We start from the raw sequence: 24,669 nt of genomic DNA, 5'->3' as shown, positions 1-24,669 counted from the left end.
AAGCAGAACCCCTTCAGTGCTCTACTGGACTGTCGGCCCAGAGTTTTGTGCACAAGTGCTGGAGTGGGGCATGAACCCAGAACGTGATTCAAAGAGACAAGAGTGCTACCGACCGAACCACAGCTAACACTACAATCTCTGCTGAGGAGAATGAATGTGATGCATGACACAATGCGATACCACTGAGCTTTGAGAAGCATAATACAAGAACTGCAGTAGGCTATTAGATAAATGTAGTCACTCAAGTAGTAGGTAAACACATTAACATGTGCACAGAGGCAAAAGTTCTGATTGTCCTAAATCCCAATGCATTTAAGATATTGATTAAAATGCAGTATTTAAGGTGCATGAATGCTGTAAACATTTCATATTCAAAGGGGAATAGGCCAGTCATCATGACTCTTATTAATGCCACTCAATTACTGAGGCAAAAAAACTGTTGAGGGAACACAACACAGATGTTACTGACAACTGATCAAAGATTTTTTTTCTGCTAAAATGCGAAGACCGACAGATGTGGATAAACGTACGTTTGAAAACCAATTTGATGGGCTTTATTCCATACAAACTCATACACAATGGGTGATTAACTGGGAAATTGCAAGTGCTTTGCTAATGATTTGCTGCCCATTGACATGGAATGAACAAACGATCACAGGCGTTGGAGCAAAGGTTTCTGATAAGCTTGCCTCTTTTGTACAAGACCTAGCCCAGTGATGTGGGCCCTCAAGCCCAGCATAGTCAAAATGATTCTGAAAACCTGATGGCAAAGAAACAGCACACACGCACGCACGTCTCCCTAATTGGCTGACTTCAAAGATGTTTTACTCTTTCAATCCATAATTTTTGTACACAAATGCTGAATACAGCAAAATCCTCAGATTATAGTCTGGAATACTCTGTTCAAAGTTAGCCTTTTCCATTCTTTTCCATGGGGTCTTTGTCTCCCGATTCAGCGACGGACCTAAATTCCTCTCCTTTCCTTCTCTGCTATGTACTCTATGAACGGCATGCTTTGTCTGTATAGCGCACAAGAAACAATACTTTCCACTGTATCCCAATACATGTGACAATAATAAATCAAACATTATACAGGGCCATTAAAACACAACAGTGATTTAACCAGGACCTCACATAGGAAAATACAGGCTGGGAAAATACACTGCACTGGTTTCAAACAATTAATCTCTTTCATTTATCAATTAGTAAAAATCTTTTCCATTGGTTCTCTGGGCTCTCCATTCCAGATGATGAAAAAGAAACAGATAATGCAGGAAAAGTCTTCAGTAGAGCAGGCAGTATTTTCAGGCAGGAAAAAAATGGAAAGGCATCAGGTTTGTGACCCTTCCTCTCCACAGATGCTGCCTGACTTGAGAGTTTCCAGCACTTTTATGTATCTATTTCAGATTTCCAGCAACTGCAGTAGTTTGCTTTTGCATCCCATTTGATTACAGCCTTTTTCTAAAAGTCTTCATTCTGAATTGGTTAGAAATGTTTCCCTTCAGAGCCTGTAGCAAATTTTAAAAGTATCAAACTTCAATTTTCAATGTGATCTTTTCTTTTTTTTAGAATAAATTTTAACATCTCCTCATACTTTACGTAAGTATTGATTTGAACAAAGAACAAAGCACAGGAACAGGCTCTTCGGCCCTCCAAACCCATGCCGATCATGATGCCCCAACTAAACTTAAATAAAACCTTCTGTCCTTACACGGTCCGTATCCCTCTATTCCCTCCCTATTTATGAACCCATCCAGATGCCTCTTAAAATGTTGCAAATGTGCCTGCTTCCACCACCTCCTCTGGCAGCACATTCCAAGCACCCACCACTCAGTGTGAAAAACTTCCCACGCACATCTCCCTTAAACTTTCCCCCCTCTCACCTTGAACCTGTGCCCCCTTGTAATTGACACTTCCACCCTGGGGCAAAAGCCTCTGACTATCCACACTGTCTATGCTTCTCATAATTTTGTAGATCTCTATCAGGTCTCCCCTCAGCCTCTGTCTTTCCAGTGAAAACAATCCTACTTTATTCAACCTTTCCTCATAGTCAACACCCTCGAGACTAGGCAATGGTTGCCATTTTCTGCACTAGCTCCAATACCTGGATTTCATGGGTGTACAGTGACTATTACAATACATGGTATTCTAACAATGACTGCATCGATTCATCTTCAGATCTAGATGTTGATTCTTCTGGGAGTTTTCACCGTCTCCAAGTTTCCCATTGCATATGATTGCAATTCCGATCAGCTGATTTTGATTTATTATTGCCACATGAATTAGTATACAGTGAAAAGTATTGTTTCTTGCGCGCTATACAAAGCATATCATACATAGAGAAGGAAAGGAGAGGGTGCGGAATGTAGTGTTACGGTCATAGCTAGGGTGTAGAGAAAGATCAACTTAATGCAAGGTAGGTCCATTCAAAAGTCTGATGGCAGCAGGAAAGGAGCTGCTCGAGTCGGTGATCTCAGACTTTTGTATCTTTTTCCCGATGGAAGAAGGTGGAAGAGAGAATGTCCGGAGTGCGTGGGGTCTTTGGTTATGCTGGCTGCTTTTCCGAGGCAGCGGGAAGTGTAGACAGAGTCAATGGATGGGAAGCTGATTTGCATGATGGATTGGGCTACATTCATGAACTTTTATAGCTTTTTGCGGTCTTGGGCAGAACAGGAGCCATACCAAGCTGTGATACAACCAGAAAGAATGCTTTCTATGGTGCATCTGTAAAAGTTGGTGAGAGTGGTAGCTGTCATGCCAAATTTCCTTAGTCTTCTGAGACAGTAGAGGCGTTGGTGGGCTCTCTTAACTATAGTGTTGGCATGGGGGGACCAGGACAGGTTGTTGGTGATCTGGACACTAAAAATTTGAAGCTTTCGACTATTTCTACTTCGTCCCCATTGATGTAGACATTTGCATGTTCTCCACTACGCTTGCTGAAGTCGATGACAATGTCCTTTGTTTTGTTGACATTGAGGGAGAGATTATTGCTGTCGCACCAGTTCACCAGATTCTCTATCTCATTCCTGTACTCTGTCCCGTCATCGAAATGTTTGCATTTCACGGTTTGCACGGTGGTGTCATCAGCAAACTTGAAAATAAAGTTGGAGGGTAATTTGGCCACACAGTCATAGGTGTATAAAAGTGTATAGTGGGGGGGCTGAGAGCACAGCCTTGTGGGGCACTTGTGTTGAGGATGATCGTGGAGGTGTTGTTGTTGCCTATCCTTACTGATTGTGGTTTGTGGGTTAGGACGTTCAGGATCCAGTCGCAGAGGGAGGAACTGAGGCCCAGACCACGGAGTTTGGAGATGAGTTTTGTAGGAATAATGGTTTTGAAGGCTGAGATGTAGTCAATAAGTAGGAGTCTGACATTGGTGTCTTTGTTATCTAGCTTTAGTTCTTGCTGTTGCAAACTGCACTGTTGATTTCAATGAGCTATGCACTCATAACCCAGACTGCTCTCCTTTCGCATCCTGTAGCCTACCACCACTTGGTTTATTTAGAAACATAGAAAAACTACAGCACAAAACAGGTCCTTCGGCCCCACAAGTTGTGCCGAACATATCCCTACCTTCTAAGCCCATCTATAACCCTCCATCCTATTAAGTCCCATGTACTCATCCAGGAGTCTCTTAAAAGTCCCTATTGAGTTTGCCTCCACCACCACTGACGGCAGCCGATTCCACTCGCCCACCACCCTGTGTGTGAAAAACTTCCCCCTAACATTTCCCCTGTACCTACCCCCCAGCACCTTAAACCTGTGTCCTCTCGTAGCAGCCATTTCCACCCTGGGAAAAAGCCTCTGCGAGTCCACCCGATCTATGCCTCGCATCTAAGATCTATTTCTCTTCCCCAATCTCATCAAGCTACATTGGTCTAAATATTATTGGCTGCTCAACAGTCCACTAAAGCAGATGGTGAAATTTGAATTCAATAAAAAAAAAATCCGAAATGAGAAAAGTCTAAGGATAACCATGAAACTATTGTCAATTGTTGTAGAAACTCAATTGGTTCACTGATGTCCTTCAGGATCAGCCATCCTTACTGGGTCTGGCCTACACGTGACTCCAATGTTCTCAACTCTTAAACAGCCTCAGTTCAAGGGAAATTTGAGATGGACAATAAATGCTGGCCCACATCCCATGAATGAATAAAACAATATATAAATGCAGATTTTTTTTTAAACTTTCCAAAGAACACGCTCAATGCATACACAACTCAGCATTCTTGCTGAGAAATCCAAATACATTTTCTGCAAATAACTGATCACGTTTTTAAGCAATCACTTCCCTAATTTGAAATTTTACATACAATCTTGTGATGTAGATGATTACTTGAACACATTTAAAGGGGCTGTCATCCCTGTTAACCAGTTTATTTTTATTTGGTTCAGAAAGTCGATATAAAGAGGCACTCATTTGACACTGGTGTGAGATTGTAGAATTGTAAAGTTGTATACACGTGTAATGTTCCACTTTGTGAATCAATTTAAAACTGAATAAAGATCAACTTCTGATCTCCTTCACCAACTGGCCATCAATCGTGAACACTTGTGGAAGTTTCCTTCAAGAAACGTTGTTCATCTTGGATAAAAGCACTAAATGCAATAGTTTAGGGCATTGGGTTTTTATGGGAAATGAATACAATTTCCTCAACTGCACTGCAAGACAGCATGAATTAGGATCAGAAGTTTCATAATTATGAAAAGTATGTGCTAGCATCCTCAGAAGCAATACTCATTGCTTTATAACAGCTGGAATGAGAGACTAACCAAATAAAACTGCTTTAATTCTCAAACAAAGAAAACAAGGAATTCAGAAATTGTGTTCCTTCACAAGGACAGAAAGTCAAGCTATATATATATATTCGAGGGAATTACCCAGATGAATGCTCAGACTGCACCTATCCACGATATTCAGTGACAGCTGTACGATAAACTTCAACGGCAAACACAGCTTGAGGCCTAAGATACTTAACAATTTTACAGTTTAATAAAAGTTATAAAAAAAATAGTTCCTTCAATGGTTTTAATGTTGCAAACCTTACAGTAGGTTAAGAATGTAGTCAGGAAGCCAAGTGGGAAAACCGGTTCTTTTACTGATAGGTTTTGTAAGCTGATGATCATTGATCTATTCTCACTAGGTCTTAGGTCTTTAAATTGACAATTTCATTTTGATTTTGTTAGTTATCCTCCAACAGTGATTTCATGTTTTATACATAGAGTTAGATTTCACGGGAGTGGGGGTCACTTGTGTTGAAAGCTCTTCCCTAAAGTTGATTGGAGTTTTATTAAATATTGATCTGGAACGTAGCTCTCTTGTACATTATGTTTGGTTATAAAGGCACATTTGACGTCCATTCAATCCAGTCTCAGAAACCCAATTCTGGCTGTGAAGCAGAACTGGCTTCAGATTTGGGTTTCTTAAGCACACAGTGCTTTCTAAGATATTAAACTTTTAACAAATATTTAAGAACATAAGAACATAAGAACTAGGAGCAGGAGTAGGCCATCTAGCCCCTCGAGCCTGCCCCGCCATTCAATAAGATCATGGCTGATCTGAAGTGGATCAGTTCCACTTACCCGCCTGATCCCTATAACCCCTAATTCCCTTACCGATCAGGAATCCATCTATCCGTGATTTAAACATATTCAATGAGGTAGCCTCCACCACTTCAGTGGGCAGAGAATTCCAGAGATTCACCACCCTCTGAGAGAAGAAGTTCCTCCTCGACTCTGTCCTAAACTGACCCCCCTTTATTTTGAGACTGTGCCCTCTAGTTCTAGTTTCCTTTCTAAGTGGAAAGAATCTCTCCACCTCTACCCTATCCAGCCCCTTCATTATCTTATAAGTCTCTATAAGATCCCCCCTCAGCCTTCTAAATTCCAACGAGTACAAACCCAATCTGCTCAGTCTCTCCTCATAATCAACACCCCTCATCTCTGGTATCAACCTGGTGAACCTTCTCTGCACTCCCTCCAAGGCCAATATATCCTTCCGCAAATAAGGGGACCAATGCTGCACACAATATTCCAGCTGCGGCCTCACCAATGCCCTGTACAGATTTGGGAAACTTAAGTTCATAGATTCATAGAATCCCTACAGAAGGACACCATTTGGCCCATCAAGTTTGATCCGACTCGGCATCTTACTCAGGCCCATCCCTCCCGCCCAGTCCTTGTAACCACGCACATTTAACTTGCTACCCCCTCTAACTTACAAATCTTTGGACACTAAGGAGTGATTTAGCATGGCCAATCTCACCTAACTTGCATAGTTGGTCCCCATACCAGGATTAAAACCACCTAAAACTATCTAGGCCACTGGCACACCTTGGCAATGGAAGCTCAATGCTACCTACTGGGGTGTTGTAAGGACTTAATCGAAGTTAAGTATACACGGAAGGCGTACTTTAAATAAATCAAATCTGAGCAATACCACACATTTGGATGTGCAATGATGCAACATCCTGGGCCAGCACACTGAGTGAGTCTACATATATGTGGTAGTCTACTCCTCTTAATTCCAAGCCCTTCCATTCAAATTATCTGAAAAGTCAATTTACAAGTGCCAAGTTCCCACTTTGTTGTTTTATTAACATTGTGAATTCAAATCTTGGGTTTTTCTTGCACAAGATACAACTAACTTATCAGGGTAGACTATATCCAATACTTCCCACTGTACTAATTTGTACACTTCAGCTGTGACATTTAATTAGAAAGTTATAAAAATATAGTGGTGGGGACTTCAAAATTTAAAACGAGTCACTAATTATACCCAGTATTATCTGAGTAGAGTATTACAAAGTAATTTCAATGTATTGCTGACAAATAAACAATGTCAAAACTTTATGTCCTGCACTCAACAGGACACTTTGCAAGAATACAGGGGGAAATTTACACTGTATATGAGAAGACAATGCTAATTGGTTGGCAAGTGGACTCTGATTGTTAGAGGTGTTGCACGGAGACGTCTCAATGGCAACGCCTCCACCAGAGTCCACATAAATTGTATAAATTGTTGTTTTCCATTTATACTGGTACTCTTGTGAAGTGTCCTGATGAGTGCATGATGAAAAGATTTGTCATGCTCCTTCTTCAACAATATTCAAGTTCTGAACTACCAAACAGCTCATTTTCTTTTTAATTCATCTGGGACATGGGTGTTGCTGGTTGGCCTGCATTTATTGCCCATCCCTAGTTGCCCGAGGGCAGTTGAGAGTCAACCACATTGCTATGGCTCTGTAGGCCAGACCAGGAAAGGACAGCAGATTTCCTTCCCTAAAGGACATTAGTGAACCAAATTGGTTTTTCAGACAATCGACAAGATTCTTAATTCCAGATATTTTTTATTGAACTCAAATTCCACCATCTTCCGTGGCAGGGATTCGAACCCAGGTTCCCAGAATATTAGCTGAGTTTCTGGATTAATAGTCTAGTGATAATACCACTAGGCCATTACCTCCCCTAAATTATAATGTAATGACTTGAAGTATATGATGCAAAGCTGTTGCGATTAATACCATAACTTTGCAGTTATTTGCTCGGCTGGCAACAAACTACTGAAGTGATAAAACTGCAGTTATTATAATAAATGTTCATTTTAAATGTAGCGCAGCTCCCTTCTAGAATTCTCTAATCCTCAATGCATTGCTTAAGGGGCAATAAGGGCCATTGCTTTTGGGGCGGCATGGTGGCACAGTGGTTAGCACTGCTGCCTCACAGCCCCGGGTTATTGTCTGTGTGGAGTTTGCGCATTCTCCACCTGTCTGCGTGAGTTTCCCCGGGTGCTCCGATTTCCTGCCACAGTCCAAAGATGTGCAGGTTAGGTTGATTGGCCATGCTAAATTGACCCTAGTTTCGGGGGTGATTAGCAGGGTAAATATGTGAAGTTATGGAAATAGGGCCTGGGTGGGATTGTGGTCGGTGCAGACTCAATGGGCCGAATGGCCTCCTTCTGCATGGTAGGATTCTATGATTCAGGTTCTCCTGAATCAAACCAGATTTGCAGAAGAGTGTACTGGAGAACAACAGGTATTGGCCAAATACACTGGTTTATTAGAGTCATTTTTAAACATTAGCAGTAAGAAAATGGAGTAAGTAGTCTCATAACTGCTGTCGTTATTAGCGTACTCATACCAAAATACCCTGAAAGAAAAACTGCATTTAATCTGGATGCTACAATGAGATTTATTATTTAAAGATGTAACCCACTGCAACCATCATACCAGGAAAATCTTTTTCCCATGTTACAGCTCAAAATGCTTTCTTCAAGTTTGAAAAGACAAACATCGAATAGGATTTTTGTATCTTTAGTTTGACTGGGAGCAGCACAAAAGTTTCTCTCACTCAATATTAACCTTTCATTGCATTTCTAGTGACAGTACTATTGATGGTTGTCTAGTGCACATACTAAACCTGACAAACAGACTTCTGCAACGCAGATGTGGCAAGCAAGGATTTTTTTTGGAAAGGATTTTTTAAAATGAACAAAGGCGGCAAAGCATACAGGCCTCCAATAGTAACAGCATTGGCACCTAAAGTTCAAGACGACCTTTGGCCCAATATCATTTTTAACATGTACCGAAATAGAAATAAATGTCATGGTAACCCATAAACTGTATGTAATGTCCTTTGTCTTAAAAACTTTCCTGTGGCACAATCTTGAACATCTTTTAAGATTAGTCACATCAATGGGCAGCAATGTGGCACAATGGTTAGCACTGCTGCCTCACAGCGCCAGGGACCCGGGTTCAATTCCGGCCTCGGGTGACTGTGTGGAGTTTGCACACACTCCCCGCGTCTCCGTGGGTTTCCTCCGAGTGCTCCGGTTTCCTCCCAAAAATGTGCGGGTTAGGTTGATTGGCCATAATAAATTGCCCCTTAGTGTCAGGGAGATTAGGAGGGTAAATATGTGGGGTTATGGGGATAGGACCTAGGTGGGATTGTTGTCAGTGCAGGCTCGATGGGCCAAATGGCCTCCTTCTGCACTGTAGAATCTATGATTCTATAATAATGCAAGCAATTCAATCCTCAAATATTGGACGTTTGAATGGCTTAAAAATTGTTTAAAAGAAAGATCTTAGTATGGGGCTGGTTTCTCTCTTGCAAGATGTATAGGAGGAACAGCATGAAGAAAGGTGGGTAGGTAAAAAGACTGAAATTAGAAAAAAGGCTAAAAATTACAAAATGTTTCATAACAGATAAAATGGGCAAGATTACTTGTCTAAGTAAAATATTTTAAACATTTGTTTTGGTAATTTAGGATAAACACTATAGTCATAGACTAATATATCAGCAAGTTTAATCAGAGTAGTGCCCTTTAATAGTTTCAGGGCGTGGATATCGTTGGCTAGACCAGCATTTTTTTATTACCCATCCTTAATTGCCGAGAGGGTGCTGGTGAACCGTATTTCTAATCTACAGCAGTCCATGCAATGTAGGTACACCTACATTGCTGGTAGATAAAGGAGTTTCATGATTTTGACCCATTGGCTGTGAAGATACAGTAATATAGCTCCAAGTCAAAATGGTGCACGACTTAGAGGGAAACTCCAAGCTTTTTGGCCCAGGGAACCTACTCTGCCATTCAAAAAGGTGGTGACTGACCCGATTGTGGCCTTAACTCCACATTCCTGCCTATCACTCACAACCTTCAAACTGTCTTGGCAATCAAAAGTCTGTCAAACTCAGCCTGAATATAATACTCAATGACCCAGCCTCCACTGCTCTCTGTGGAAGAGAATGCCAAAGACTAACAACCCAAGAAGAAATTCCTCCTCATCGCCTTCTTAAACGGGAGTTTTCTTATTTTTAAATTGCAGCCCCAAGTTCTAAATTCCCCCATAAGAGGATGGTTTCCCTCAGCACTTACCCTATGAAGGCCCCAAAGAATCTTGTACGTTTCAATAAGATTTCAATAGGTTGCTTGACATAAGCAGATCAAGGTCATAACAGATGGCCAAGTTTTCATAGTACCTCAGAGACCAGAGGGTACAGACCGTTCAAAATCCCAGGAATTTCCACTCTGTGAATTGTTGATGGGAGAAAATGGGAAAGATACATAAGAAGTGGATTTCTCTCCCCACTGGGTACGCCGGTTTCCTCCCACAGTCCAAAAACGTGCAGGTCAGGTGGATTGGCCATGCAAAATTGCCCCTTAGTGTCCCAAGATGTGCAAGTGAGGTGGATTAGCCATGTGCAGGGTTATAGGGGGGGGGGGGGGGGGAGTTGGTGCAGGCTCAACAGGCTGAATGGCCGCCTTCTGCACAGTAGGGATTCCACGCAAAACAGATATGCTTGACTCAATATCAAGCAAAGAAGATCCACCAGATTGTACAACAGGTTCAGGATCAAAACAAGTTTGTCATTCAGGTTAGTGTTTCAGGCTTGAAGAGAACATTTACAGCAACATATCCAGTCAGTTGCTCAATAATTAGCTCAGTTATAGAGACCAAAAAAAATCAATCATTCAATCCCCAGTCTTTGCTAAATTAACTGACTTCAGTTACGACAGTATCATCTGATTCATTGTCCAGCAGCATGGGGGCACAGTGGTTAGCACTGCCACCTCAGCACCAGGGACCCGGGTTCGATTCCCGGCTCAGGTCACTGTCTGTGTGGAATCTGCATGTTCTCCCCATGTCTGCGTGGGTTTCCTCCAGGTGCTCCAGTTTCCTCCCACAGTCCGAAAGACATATATAGAACATAGAATCCTACACTGCAGGAGGAGGCCATTCGGCCCATCGAGTCTGCACCGACCACAATCCCACCCAGGCCCTATTCCCACAACCCTATGCATTTACCCTAGCTAGACCCCTTGACACTAAGGGGCAATTTAGTATGGCCAAATCACCTAACACGCACACCTTTGGACTGTGGGAGGAAACCGGAGCACCTGGAGGAAACCCACAGACACGGGGAGAATGTGCAGACTCCGCACAGACAGTCACCCAAGCCGGGAATTGAACCCAGGTCCCTGGCGCTGTGAGGCAGCAGTGCTAACCACTGTGCCACCGTGCCGCCCTAACATCGATAGGTGCATTGGCCATGCTAAATTCTCCCTCAGTGTACCCGTACAGGCGCCGGAGTGTGGCGACTAGGGGATTTTCACAGTAACTTCATTGCAGTGTTAATGTAAGCCTACATGTGACATTAATAAACAAACTTTTAACCTTTAACTTTAACTTGAAACTTTCATCCTAAGGGGAGAAAATAAATTAAGGTTCCTGCATGTCTGCAATCTAGTAATTTCCACTGAGAACTGTGTGTATATAGGCACTGCTAAGAATTGAATTGGGTGCAGCTATAGCAGCACTCCACATGGTCAAAGTATTTTGTTGACAATGACTGTCAAGACTCATGTATGAATAATTGCCACTTAGGGAAATGAATCCTAGTTGGTCAACAGTTTCAGCAGAGGGGAGGTTTTGACCAGTAGTGAAAAAGAAATAAAGTGGCTACTAACACTTAAGTGATGTTACGAGTGTGTGCTTTCCACAGCCAAGAGAGGCAGGCATTTTTTGGAGCTTCCAGCATTCTAAGGATCTGACTTATTGCTGCTAGTTTCCACACTGCCCTCACTAGATTTATTATCTTGACACAATTGTAATTAAGTGTTTTTATGTTACTGAATTGACGAGCCAATAAAAAAGTTGAATGGTTTTCTGAAGGAATAAATTACTGAAGTAAGTTTTGTCCTCAGATGCTGTGTTCTTTATTGTGATAAAGTGCTCTTCAATTTACCTTAATGAAATTCCATCCATGGTAAAATCAATTTACCTCTACCACAACCATAATTTATCAAAACAAACAGAAATAATACCAACAAAGAAATAAACATCACACACTGGATGCATGTGATAATCAACATACCAAAATATTAAAAATACATCAACCAACACAAAAATCTGCCTGATACAATATTTTCTAGTCACAACACTAACATTATCAAACAAGACCAACATAATAACTTGATAGCCCGGATCTTCCAGTCTCTGATCATCGACCCAAGATGCGTGTCCCGTCCAATGCTCTGACCTCCACGAGAAGTCTGAAATTCGCCTGTTCCCCAGGACCTTCTGTGGATGTCTTAGACTCGAAGTTAGAGACTTCAGACAGCTCTGCAATACTTACCTGGACGGTTACACAGGAAATGTTAGACAGATTAAAACTTAGTCTAACTCCTGGGTAACTACAGGACGGACTCTCCAATTACTCATTGACACCCCCCCCCCCCCCCCCCCCAAGAATCTTCCAACCCGCCAACAGTTTTACTACCCCCTGACCACCTCCTGGTGGGTAAGTCGATTACCCCGCAATCAAATGTGCCTACCCCACCACCTGACTACCTCTGTTCAAACTAACCTACCACTCCCAACATGACCTACAACCCCTCCACCACCCTACCGACTTACTCCACCCACCTACCAATTAATTCAATTATCCATTCACTAGCGTTCACACTTAAAAGTTACCTTATGACATAGAAACATAGAAAATAGGAGTAGGCCATTTGGCCCTTCTAGCCTCCTCTGCCACTCATTTTGATCATGGCTGATCATCAAAATCAATCCAGCTTTCCCCCATATCCCCTGATCCCTTTAGCCCCAAGAGCCATATAATTTCTTCTTGAAATCAGACAATGTTTTGACTTCAACTACTTTCTGTGATAGTGAATGCCACACATTCACTCTCCAGATGAAGACATTTCTTTTCATCTCAGTCCTAAAAGGTTTACCCCTTATCCTCAAACTATGACCCCTAGTTCTGGACTTCCCCCACCATCAGGAACATTCTTTCGGAACCTACCCCGTCTAATCCTGTTAGAATTTTATAAGTTTCTATGAGATCCCCTCTCACTTTTCCTAAACCCCAATGAATACCATCCTAACCGACTTAGTCTCTCCTCATGGCAGACCTGCCATCCCAGGAATCAGCCTGGCAAACTTTCATTATACTCCCTCTATAGCAAGGGCATCATTCCTTAGATAAGGACACCAAAACTGCACGCGATACTCCAGATGTGGCCTCACCAAGGCCCTATACAATTGCAGTAAAACATCCCTATTCCTATACTCAAATCCTCTTGCTATACCATTTGCCTTTTTCTCTGCCTGCTGTACCTGTGCGCTTACTTTCAGCGACTGCTGCATGAGGACATAAAGCTAAGCATCCACCTCTCTCAATTTACACCCATTCAAATAATAATCTGCCTTCCTATTTTTGCTACCAAAGTGAATAACCTCCCATTAATACATGCTGTACTTCATCTGCCATGCATATACCCACTCACACAGCCTGTCCAAATCATACTGAAGCATCTCTGCATCCTCCTCACAGCTCAGCCTCCCACCCAACTTTGTATCATCTGCAAATTTGGAGATAATACATTCAGTTCCCTCTTCCAGATCGTTAATATATGACAGCTAGTGCCGTATAGAGAGGGTGCGTCCTATCTCTCTTCCGCACCCACTCCCACCTCTACGGCACTGAGAGCGCTCCGTGAGGAACACTGCGCTATGTATTCCTGGAGAAATCTGGCTGAAGACAGGGCAAGAAATGCGCAGCAGTGTCACAACCTGGAAAAGTTTGAGGAATCTGACGATGACTGCTGTTCTGCGGAAGATCTACACGGCCTATATGTTATCAGCGGAGCTTCATCCATAATTTCTTGCAATTTAACCAAGTCAAAAACAAATATGACCTTTTGCCCCACAATATCTACATCAATTACACACTTTCTATCTCTGAGGTCAACAAAGGGGCAGAGCGAAGCACAAAGGGATAATTTTGCCATGCAAATTGTGACTTGAATCCACCATCAAGCAAGTTGCTTATGTTGCTTCCATCACAGCAGACTGTTATATAACACAACACACCACACCGTTTGCCATCAACAACGCATCCACCAAATTGATTAGGGAAACAAAACAGCGCTCCTTCTCAGCAGTTTGCCAACATGATCCCAAGATAAAAGCAAAATATGGCAGATGCTGGAATCTGAAACAAAAACAGAAAATGCTGGAAAATCTCAGCAGGTCTGACAGCATTTGTGGAGAGAGAATAGACCCTAACAACGTTTCAAGTCAGGGTGTCAAGCAAGCAACTCTGACGAAGAATTAACCTGACTGAAAGCATTGACTCTATTCTCTCTCCACAGATGCTGTCAGACCTGCTGAGATTTTCCAGCATTTTCAGTTTTTGTGCCAACATGATCCATCTGGTGCCAACATAATCAGATCTGATGAAAGGACATGATCTGAAACGTCAGCTCAGTTTCTCTCTTCACAGTTGCTGCCAGGCCTGCTGAGTATTTCCGGCATTGTCTGCTTTTACTAATCAGTCTGCGCGCCATTACAGACAACAATGTGAAATTTGTGACAATCTGTAGTAATCAATCAGATAAAAATATACAAATAAGTGCTGCAAAGCAAACAGATCGTACCCATTTTACTGTTCAATATATTTCCTGTTTGCACATTTAGAAGAAACTAGGAACTCATCTATCCCTTTGACAGAATTTTTAAAAAACTCCACATGGCTCACACCTGCAATCAGAAATGTCCATACAATTACTGGAAGTATTACTGAACATGCCACAGGGAAGGGTGTAACTTGCTGGCTGGAAGAAAACAAACCGGAACTCCATACTTGCAAGCTGCTAAGGTATTTAATTTCTGAACGCTTTCTAATTCTTTTGCTGATTTAATTTATATTTACTAAAATAACAATGCCAAATTAAAAGCGGGTTGGGGAAAAATACCAATAATATCTTTGTTATTCAGCGTGTGTTGCTACACCGATACGTTGGCCCAAATCTTCCAGGGTCAAACCTTAGGGACAAACGTGCATCGGAATCCCTCTACTGAAATCCCTTGACTGCGCACCCACGAAGTTCCAAGATACTGTTATCATTCCTCACTGGGAGCATCCAATCCCAGAATTAACCCTCTAATATTTACACTCACTGCCATGCAATAATCACAAAGGGATTCCAGAAGCAGTCTTCAAAGAACATCAAGGTTTGATTAGTAGCACAGTAACAGAATTCACTCATTTCTCACGTGATACGTCAATGATCTCAACCATGTCACAGTGGCAAGGAGCTAAACTGCATGTTGAGGGAAAGAAGAAAAACTGGAGGGGGAATTATCTCATCAGCTTGTCTTTAACAGCATTCTTTAATTAGTCAAAAGATAAATTACAGCAGCAAAGAACAGGAGCACTTCACTTGCCATGATTAGCCAAAGATTGTAAATCATGGTAAGATAACAGCAAATAACTCGCATTCTGCTGGTTCTATTGCCAACAAGACTCACGGCCTAGCCAATCAGCAAAATATACTCTGATGAAGGGTCATCTAGACTCGAAACATTGGCTCTATTTTCTCCCCACAGATGCTGTCAGACCTGCTGAGATTTTCCAACATATTGTTTTTGTTTCAGATTCCAGCATCCGCAGTTTTTTGCAAAGGATTTTGCTAATGTATAAAACACCCTTTTTAGCAAAATATGCAGTCTGGCAAGTACAGGAAATGATGTGGAGATGCCGGCATTGGACTGGGGTAAACACAGTAAGAGTTTTAACAACATCAGGTTAAAGTCCAACAGGTTTATTTGGTAGCAAATACCATTAGCTTTCGGAGCGCTGCTCCTTCATCAGATGGAGTGGAAATCTGCTCTCAAACAGGGCACAGAGACACAAAATCAAGTTACAGAATACTGATTAGAATGCGAATCTCTACAGCCAACCAGGTCTTAAAGATACAGACAATGTGAGTGGAGGGAGCTTTAAGCATAGGTTAAAGAGATGTGTATTGTCTCCAGACAGGACAGCCAGTGAGATTCTGCAAGTCCAGGAGGCAAGCTGTGGGGGTTACTGATAGTGTGACATAAAGCCAACATCCCGGTTTAGGCCGTCCTCATGTGTGCGGAACGTAGCTATCAGTTTCTGCTCAGCGACTCTGCGCTGTCGTGTGTCGTGAAGGCCGCCTTGGAGAACGCTTACCCGAAGATCAGAGGCTGAATGCCCGTGACCGCTGAAGTGCTCCCCCACAGGAAGAGAGCAGTCTTGCCTGGTGATTGTCGAGCGGTGTTCATTCATCCGTTGTCATAGTGTCTGCATGGTTTCTCCAATGTACCATGCCTTGGGACATCCTTTCCTGCAGCGTATCAGGTAGACAACTTTGGCCAAGTTGCAAGAGTAGGTACCGTGTACCTGGTAGATGGTGTTCTCACGTGAGTTACAGGAAATGCCAGCAATAATATAAAGTGCTGCAAAAACTCAACAGGTCTGGCAGCACCATTGGAGAGAGAAACAGAGTTAACATCGAGTCCAAATGACTCTTTCTTCAGAGCAGGTTACATTAACTCTGTCTCCACAGATGCTAGCCATGATGTGGAGATGCCGGCGTTGGACTGGGGTAAACACAGTAAGACGTCTCACAACACCAGGTTAAAGTCCAACAGGTTTATTTGGTAGTGGCTTGTGCTACCAAATAAACCTGTTGGACTTTAACCTGGTGTTGTGAGACATCTTACTGTGTCCACAGATGCTGCCAGACCTGCTGAGTTTTTCCAACATTTTTTGGGTCTTTTTTTCCTCCCAAATTTCCAGCATCCAGAGTATCTTGCTTTTATTGTACAGGAAATACAACCGATTTTGGATGTTGCTTCAGTCATATTACTTCAGAGAACAGTAAAATTAAGCACACTGCTTAGGAAGACACTTACTGGATAAATTGTAGTCCTTTCTGAATTTCTTGCCACCTATTACTTCTGTCCTTGGATACATTGGACATGTTATCCTTTACATCCAATTCCTCTAATGATGCAGATTCTGAGTCAGAAAGAGAAACAATAAATTATAAAAAGTCACACAAATGATTCTACATGTTCTCCTTATTCGCTTACACTATAAAGTATAACTTTCTTTTGCAAATTCATACAACTAAATGTGCTAGATTTATATCAGCATCATTTTGTTAATGTATTAAACACCCTTCAAATGAGAATCAAAATTTATGATTAGGACACTTAAAATGCCACAATACAAAAGGTATTTTAAATTTTAGCCCGATGCTCTTACAGTCTCTCACACTTGTCTCAGTCACACATCAATGACTTAGGTTCAGCCCATATAACATGACCATCCAGGCAAACAACCAAGGCTTGGTTATATACTGAAATAAGAAACAGGAGATGCTGGAAACAGTCAGCAGGGCTTGCAGCCTCTGTGAAGTGAGAAGCAGAAACCTGACAAAGGGTCTCTGGGTGACACAGTGGTTAGCACTGCTGCCTCAGCGCCAGGGACCCAGGTTCAATCCCAGCCTCGGGTCACTGTGTGTGGAGTTTGCACTTTCTCCCCATGTCTGCGTGGGTTTCCTCCCACAGTCCAAAGATATACGAATTAGGTTGACTGGCCATGTTAAATTGACCCTACTGTCAGGGGGATTAGCAGGGTAAATCTGCGGGGTTTCGGGAATAGGGCCTGGGGGGACTGTAGTCGATACAGACTCAATGGGCCGAATGGCCCCCTTCTGTACTGAAGGGATCCTATGACCTGAAATGTTAACTCTGCATCTGCCTCCTTTAGTGTCAGGGGAACTTGCTAGGGTAAATGCATGTGGTTATGGGGATAGGGCCTGGGCCTCCTTCTGCACTGTAGGAAACTATGACTCTACACATTCTGTGCGACTGATGAGTATCTCCAGCATTTTCTGTTTTTCTATTTCAGGTCTCCACCATTAGTAGTATTTTTGTTTTGTTTTATGCTTTCTGACTCAAGGCTGTCCATCGCATAAGTAGAGGTTTACAGCACAGATAGAGGCGATTATATCTGTATTGACTACTTGCGAGAGAAATTCAAATCCAACCCTAGTGCTATAAATGATTTTTGTTACTCTTTTTACTCCATGCACTCAATTCTAAAACCCAAAACACTGATTCAAAACATGGAAAAGCCTTATGAAAAATCTTCTACCAGTTATGGCAGTTCTGGCATAGATGTTCCAGTTACATCCAAAATCAATTAAATATAAACAACACTTTTCCATCCTGATTAAACATGCTGCCTTGAATCTCACCATCACTAAATACTTATCCTTCAGCTTAGCAGCAAAGCACGGCAAATGCATTTGCATCTTGCTTCCTGTTATATAAAAGGTTAATGGCTTTAAGCGATCAATAACGAAAGCTATAAAACAAGTAACCCGTCAAAAATCCAAAAAGCCACTTGACTGAGAATGGTATGTACAATTGCCTACTTTGAACACAGGAAAGGAGGACATGATGGCTACTATCAGGGAGTACAAAAACCAATCATGAGACAATTCCAAACTTTCATAAGAGCATAAGAACTAGGAGCAGGAGTAGGCCATCTGGCCCCTCGAGCCTGCTCCGCCATTCAATAAGATCATGGCTGATCTTTTCATGGACTCGGCTCCACTTACCCGCCCACTCACCATAGCCCTGAATTCCTTTACTGTTCAAAAATGTATCTATCCTTGCCTTTAAAAGAATCACTGAGGTAGCCTCAACTGCTTCACTGGGCAGGGAATTCCACAGATTTACAATTCTTTGGATGAAGAAGTTCCTCCTCAACCAAGTCCTAAATCTGCTTCCCCTTACTTTGAGGCCATGCCCCCTAGTTCTAGTTTCACCTGCCAGTGGAAACAACCTCCCTGCTTCTATCTTATCTATTCCCTTCATAATCTTACAACTATCAGAGCACTGTATTACGGAGACGTGGGTAGAACAAGGACAGGAATGGTTGTTGGACATTCCGGGGTATAGATGTTTCACTAAGTGTAGGGAAGCTGGTAAAAGAGGTGGAGGAGTGGCATTGTTAATCAAGGATCGTTTAACGGCTGCGGAAAGGCACTTCGAGGGGGATCTGCGCACTGAGGTAATATGGGCTGAGGTTAGAAATAGGAAAGGAGCGGTCACGTTGTTAGGAGTTTACTATAGGCCCCCAAATAGTAATAGAGATGTGGAGGAAGAAATTGCTAAGCAGATTATGGATATGTGTGGGGGTCACAGGGTAGTTGTCATGGGGGACTTTAACTTTCCAAATATTGATTGGAGCCTTTGTAGGTCAAATAGTTTGGATGGGGCAGTTTTTGTGCAGTGTGTGCAGGAGGGTTTCCTGACACAATATGTGGATAGGCCGACAAGAGGTGAGGCCACATTGGATTTGGTACTGAGAAATGAACAGGGCCAAGTGTTAGATTTGGTTGTGGGAGAGTACTTTGGAGATAGTGACCACACTTCGGTGTCTTTTGTTATTGCAATGGAGAGGGATAGGGCCGTACGGCAGGGCAAGGTTTACAATTGGGAGAGAGGTAATTTTGATGCGATTAGGCAAGAATTAGGGGGCATAAGTTGGGAACAGAAACTGTCAGAGAAAGGAACTAATGAAAAGTGGAACTTTTTCAAGGAACAAATACTGGATGTCCTTGATAGGTATGTCCCTGTCAGGTAGGGAGGAAATGGCCGAGTGAGGGAACCATGGTTCACGAAAGAGGTAGAATGTCTTGTGAAAAGGAAGAGGGAAGCTTATGTAGGGATGAGGAAACAAGGTTCAGATGGCTCGATTGAGGGTTACAAGTTAGCAAGGAATGAGCTGAAAAAGGGGCTTAGGAGAGTTAGGAGGGGACACGAGAAGTCCTTGGCGGGTCGGATCAAGGAAAACCCCAAGGCTTTTTACTCTTATGTGAGGAATAAAAGAATGACCAGGGTGAGGTTAGGGCCGGTCAAGGACAGTAGTGGGAACTTGTGTATGGAGTCAGTAGAGATAGGCGAGGTGATGAATGAATACTTTTCTTCAGTGTTCACCAAGGAGAGGGGCCATGTTTTTGAGGAAGAGAAGGTGTTACAGGCTAATAGGCTGGAGGAAATAGATGTTCGGAGGGAGGATGTCCTGGCAGTTTTGAATAAACTGGAGGTCGATAAGTCCCCTGGGCCTGATGAAATGTATCCTAGGATTCTTTGGGAGGCAAGAGATGAGATTGCAGAGCCTTTGGCTTTGATCTTTGGGTCCTCGCTGTCCACGGGGATGGTGCCAGAAGACTGGAGAATGGCGAATGTTGTTCCTCTGTTTAAGAAAGGGAATAGAAATGACCCTGGTAATTATAGACCGGTTAGTCTTACTTTGGTGGTTGGTAAATTGATGGAAAAGGTCCTTAGGGATGGGATTTACGACCATTTAGAAAGATGCAGATTAATCCGGGATAGTCAGCACGGATTCGTGAAGGGCAAGTCGTGCCTCACAAATTTGATAGAATTTTTTGAGGAGGTAACTAAGTGTGTTGATGAAGGTAGGGCAGTTGATGTCATATACATGGATTTTAGTAAGGTGTTTGATAAGGTCCCCCATGGTCGGCTTATGGTGAAAGTGAGGAGGTGTGGGATAGAGGGAAAGTTGGCCGATTGGATAGGTAACTGGCTGTCTGATCAAAGACAGAGGGTGGTGGTCGATGGAAAATTTTCAGATTGGAGGCAGGTTGCTAGCGGAGTGCCACAGGGATCAGTGCTTGGTCCTCTGCTCTTTGTGATTTTTATTAATGACTTAGAGGAGGGGGCTGAAGGGTGGATCAGTAAATTTGCTGATGACACCAAGATTGTTGGAGCAGTGGATGAGGTGGAGGGCTGTTGTAGGCTGCAAAGAGACATAGATAGGATGCAAAGCTGGGCTGAAAAATGGCAAATGGAGTTTAACCCTGATAAATGTGAGGTGATTCATTTTGGGAGGACTAATTTAAATGTGGATTACAGGGTCAAAGGTAGGGTTCTGAAGACTGTGGAGGAACAGAGAGATCTTGGGGTCTATATCCACAGATCTCTAAAGGTTGCCACTCAAGTGGATAGAGCTGTGAAGAAGGCCTATAGTGTGTTAGCTTTGATTAACAGGGGGTTGGAGTTTAAGAGCCGTGGGGTTATGCTGCAACTGTACAGGACCTTGGTGAGACCACATTTGGAATATTGTGTGCAGTTCTGGTCACCTCACTATAAGAAGGATGTGGAAGCGCTGGAAAGAGTGCAGAGGAGATTTACCAGGATGCTGCCTGGTTTGGAGGGTAGGTCTTATGAGGAAAGGTTGAGGGAGCTAGGGCTGTTCTCTCTGGAGCGGAGGAGGCTGAGGGGTGACTTAATAGAGGTTTATAAAATGATGAAGGGGATAGATAGAGTGAACGTTCAAAGACTATTTCCTCGGGTGGATGGAGCTATTACAAGGGGGTATAACTATAGGGTTCGTGGTGGGAGATACAGGAAGGATATCAGAGGTAGGTTCTTTACGCAGAGAGTGGTTGGGGTGTGGAATGGACTGCCTGCAGTGATAGTGGAGTCAGACACTTTAGGAACATTTAAGCGGTTATTGGATAGGCACATGGAGCACACCAGGATGATAGGGAGTGGGATAGCTTGATCTTGGTTTCAGATAGAGCTCGGCACAATATCATGGGCCGAAGGGCCTGTTCTGTGCTGTACTGTTCTATGTTCTATGTATCTCTTTCAGATAGACACTTGGGATATGTTAACAGGAATCGTGATCAATTAATTTAAGCATTCTGCATTCTTCTCTACTGTTACAACAGAAACCACATCCATACCGTGCAATTTTAATCATTATGAAAACAAATCATACAATAATTAAAATGTCAGTTTAAGCAGCTATCAGAAAGTTCATGACCAGTGAACAGAATAAGCAAAACAAAACCTTTAAAAAATATTTTAAGCTATTAAAACAGGCTCTTCCTGGTGTTCCACAATTTCTACTAAAACGTGGAGTGCAGAAGGGCCAAAAAGTTTCACATCTACCCTCGTGGAAAATAGAACATTTTTTTTCAAATATAAAAGTAACTTGCTGAATTATTATACAAGATAACAGATCACGATGTCAATGATTAATAAACAAATGCAAAGGCTAAGTTGCACCATAATGAAAGTAAATATTAGGCCTAACATGAGCAAAAATTTCCACAATACACCATAAATTCTTTAAATGCAGCGAAAAGGCAGACATAGAACATAGAACAGTACAGCACAGTACAGGTCCTTCGGCCCTCGATGTTGTGCCGAGCTATGTCCAAAAGCAAGATCAAGCTATCCCACTCCCCATCATTCTGGTGTGCTCCATGTGCCTATCCAATAACCGCTTGAAAGTTCCTAAAGTGTCCGACTCCACTATCACAGCAGGCAGACCAATTCCACACCCCAACCACTCTCTGAGTAAAGAACTTACTTCGGACATCCTTCCTATATCTCCCACCATGAACCTTATAGTTATGCCCCCTAGTAACAGCTACATCCACCTGAGGAAATAGTCTCTGAAAGTCCACTATCTATCCCCCTCATCATCTTATAAACCTCTATTAAGTCGCCTCTCATCCTCCTCCGCTCTAAAGAGAAAAGCCCTAGCTCCCTCAACCTTTCCTCATAAGACCGACCCTCCAAACCAGGCAGCATCCTGGTAAATCTCCTCTGCACTCTCTCCAATGCTTCCACATCCTTCTTATTGTGAGGTGACCAGAACTGCACACAATATTCCAAATGTGGTCTCACCAAGGTCCTATACAGTTGCAGCATAACCCCACGGCTCTTAAACTCAAACCCCCTGTTAATAAATGCTAACACACTATAGGCCTTCTTCACGGCTCTATCCACTTGAGTGGCAACCTATGATATGAACCCCAAGATCTCTCTGTTCCTCCACATTCCTCAGAACCCTGCCATTGACCCTGTAATCCGCATTCAAATTTGTTCTACCAAAATGAATCACCTCGCACTTATCAGTGTTAAACTCCATCTGCCATTTTTCGGCCCAGCTCTGCATCCTATCAATGTCCCTTTGCAGCCTACAACAGCCCTCCACCTCATCCACTACTCCACCAATCTTGGTATCATCAGCAAATTTACTGAATCATCCTTCAGCCCCCTCCTCCAAGTCATTGATAAAAATCACAAATAGTAGAGGACCCAGCACTGATCGACATCATTTTTGTTACAGATGCAAAACAATCTTAAATCCTGTGCGCTTTTGAACCTGAAACTAATCAAAACATTCCCATCTACAAAGTTCGCTGTGATTTTAAAGAGACAAAGCTCGACCTTCACGGAACAATCATTCTGCATTTCATTGTAAAGCACTGCCATCCTTACAAAGCAGCCTATCAATCAATTTACCGTAAGCAAGGAATGCCATGAGATCTGTTACATTTGCTCATTAGGCAATACAACAATAGACTCAAGAGCTACTCTGCAAACAGGAACAGAAACAACTGGAATTGTACAGCTCCATTCCTTACCAAATGGACTGGGAAACAAACACTGCAAATTGTGATATGCAATAAGAATTTGATCTAGCCAGCACGTCACAGTCATGTGCTTTAAATGACAAGCTTGGGGAATTCTGGCCAACGCAACTTTGCCTTCACAAGGTATGTTCTGTGTGTATAATATTTATATCAACAAGGATTTAACAAAATATGCATGCACCAGCCCATCACTGAAAATTTAACACATTATGTAGGAAAGAACAGAATCTGTTTGAGTGGAGTGATGGCATATGCTGCAATTAGGTCGCGTAGAATCACAGAATTCTTACAGTGCAGAAGGAGGCATTCGGCCCATTGAGTCTGCACCAACAACGAACCCACCCAGGCCCTATCCCCACATATTTACCCCACTAATCCCCCTGACACTAAGAGGCAATTTAGCACGGCCAGTCCACCTAACCTGCACATCTTTGGACTGAGGGAGGAAACCCATGCAGACACGGGTAAAATGTGCAAACTCCACACAGTCACCCGAGGCCAGAATTGAACCCAGGGCCCTGGTGCTGTGAGGCAGCAGTGCTAATCACTGTGCCACCCTTCAATACTTGAAAAAAAAATACAAACATATTAATTTTGACAAGATCCTTCAAAACTCCTGGCAGATACTCATCTAGGTCCATCTCATTCATGGATACAGTGAAACAAATCAAAAGGTTTTTAATGTGCAACAGCAGGGCAACAAAGAGATCAAGAATTGTACAACTACATTGTATTCAGATTACTTTAAATGCATTAGGCATCTAGGTACTGTGTTAGTTTGTTCCTTGAGGAAATGAATATCACGTAACAAAGAATGCAAATCTTGCTGTTATTTAGAGGCTTTTTTGTTGCATAACAGAAAAATAATGCAGAATGAAAGACTAGCAACATCCCAGGCACAAAAAAAGTTCTAAAAATACCAGCACACATTACCAAACTGTTACAGCACAGGAGACCATTCTACCCATTATTTCTGCACTCGCTCTTTCAAGTATGGGGCAGCACAGTGGTTAGCACTGCTGCCTCACAGTGCCAGGGACCCGGGTTCAATTCCTGGCTCGGATCACTATGCAGAGTCTGCACTTTCTCCACCATGTCTGGTGGGTTTCCTCCGGTTTCTTCCTACAGTCCGAAAGCGCGCTGGTTAGGTGCATTGGCCGTGCTAAATTCTCCCTCAGTGTACCCGAACAGGCACCTGAACGTGGCGACTAGGGGATTTTCACAGAAACTTCATTGCAGTGTTAATTAATGTAAGCCTATTTGTGACACTAACAAATAAACTTTAAAACTTTAACAACAAGTACTAAGTGCCTTCCCCGATCCCACATTTCCCCACTACTCTGCACATTCTTCCT

At 42.7% G+C, this 24,669-nt stretch overlaps 1 protein-coding gene across 3 annotated transcripts in view; it reads right to left on the bottom strand.

Moving 5' to 3' along the window:
* The window catches only part of zc3h7a (zinc finger CCCH-type containing 7A), a 103,302-nt gene that overhangs the window by 56,327 nt on the left and 22,306 nt on the right, over positions 1-24,669 (bottom strand). For all 3 annotated transcript variants that reach the window (XM_078240753.1, XM_078240754.1, XM_078240755.1), the window contains exon 2: positions 16,734-16,839. In XM_078240753.1, coding sequence (XP_078096879.1) covers positions 16,734-16,839 — 106 coding nt within the window. The remainder of the gene's footprint in view (positions 1-16,733; positions 16,840-24,669) is intronic.

Source organism: Mustelus asterias, chromosome 23, assembly GCF_964213995.1.
Source record: "Mustelus asterias chromosome 23, sMusAst1.hap1.1, whole genome shotgun sequence".
In the NCBI taxonomy this organism is placed as follows: domain Eukaryota; kingdom Metazoa; phylum Chordata; class Chondrichthyes; order Carcharhiniformes; family Triakidae; genus Mustelus; species Mustelus asterias.
This window is presented reverse-complemented; position numbering and strand designations above follow the sequence as displayed.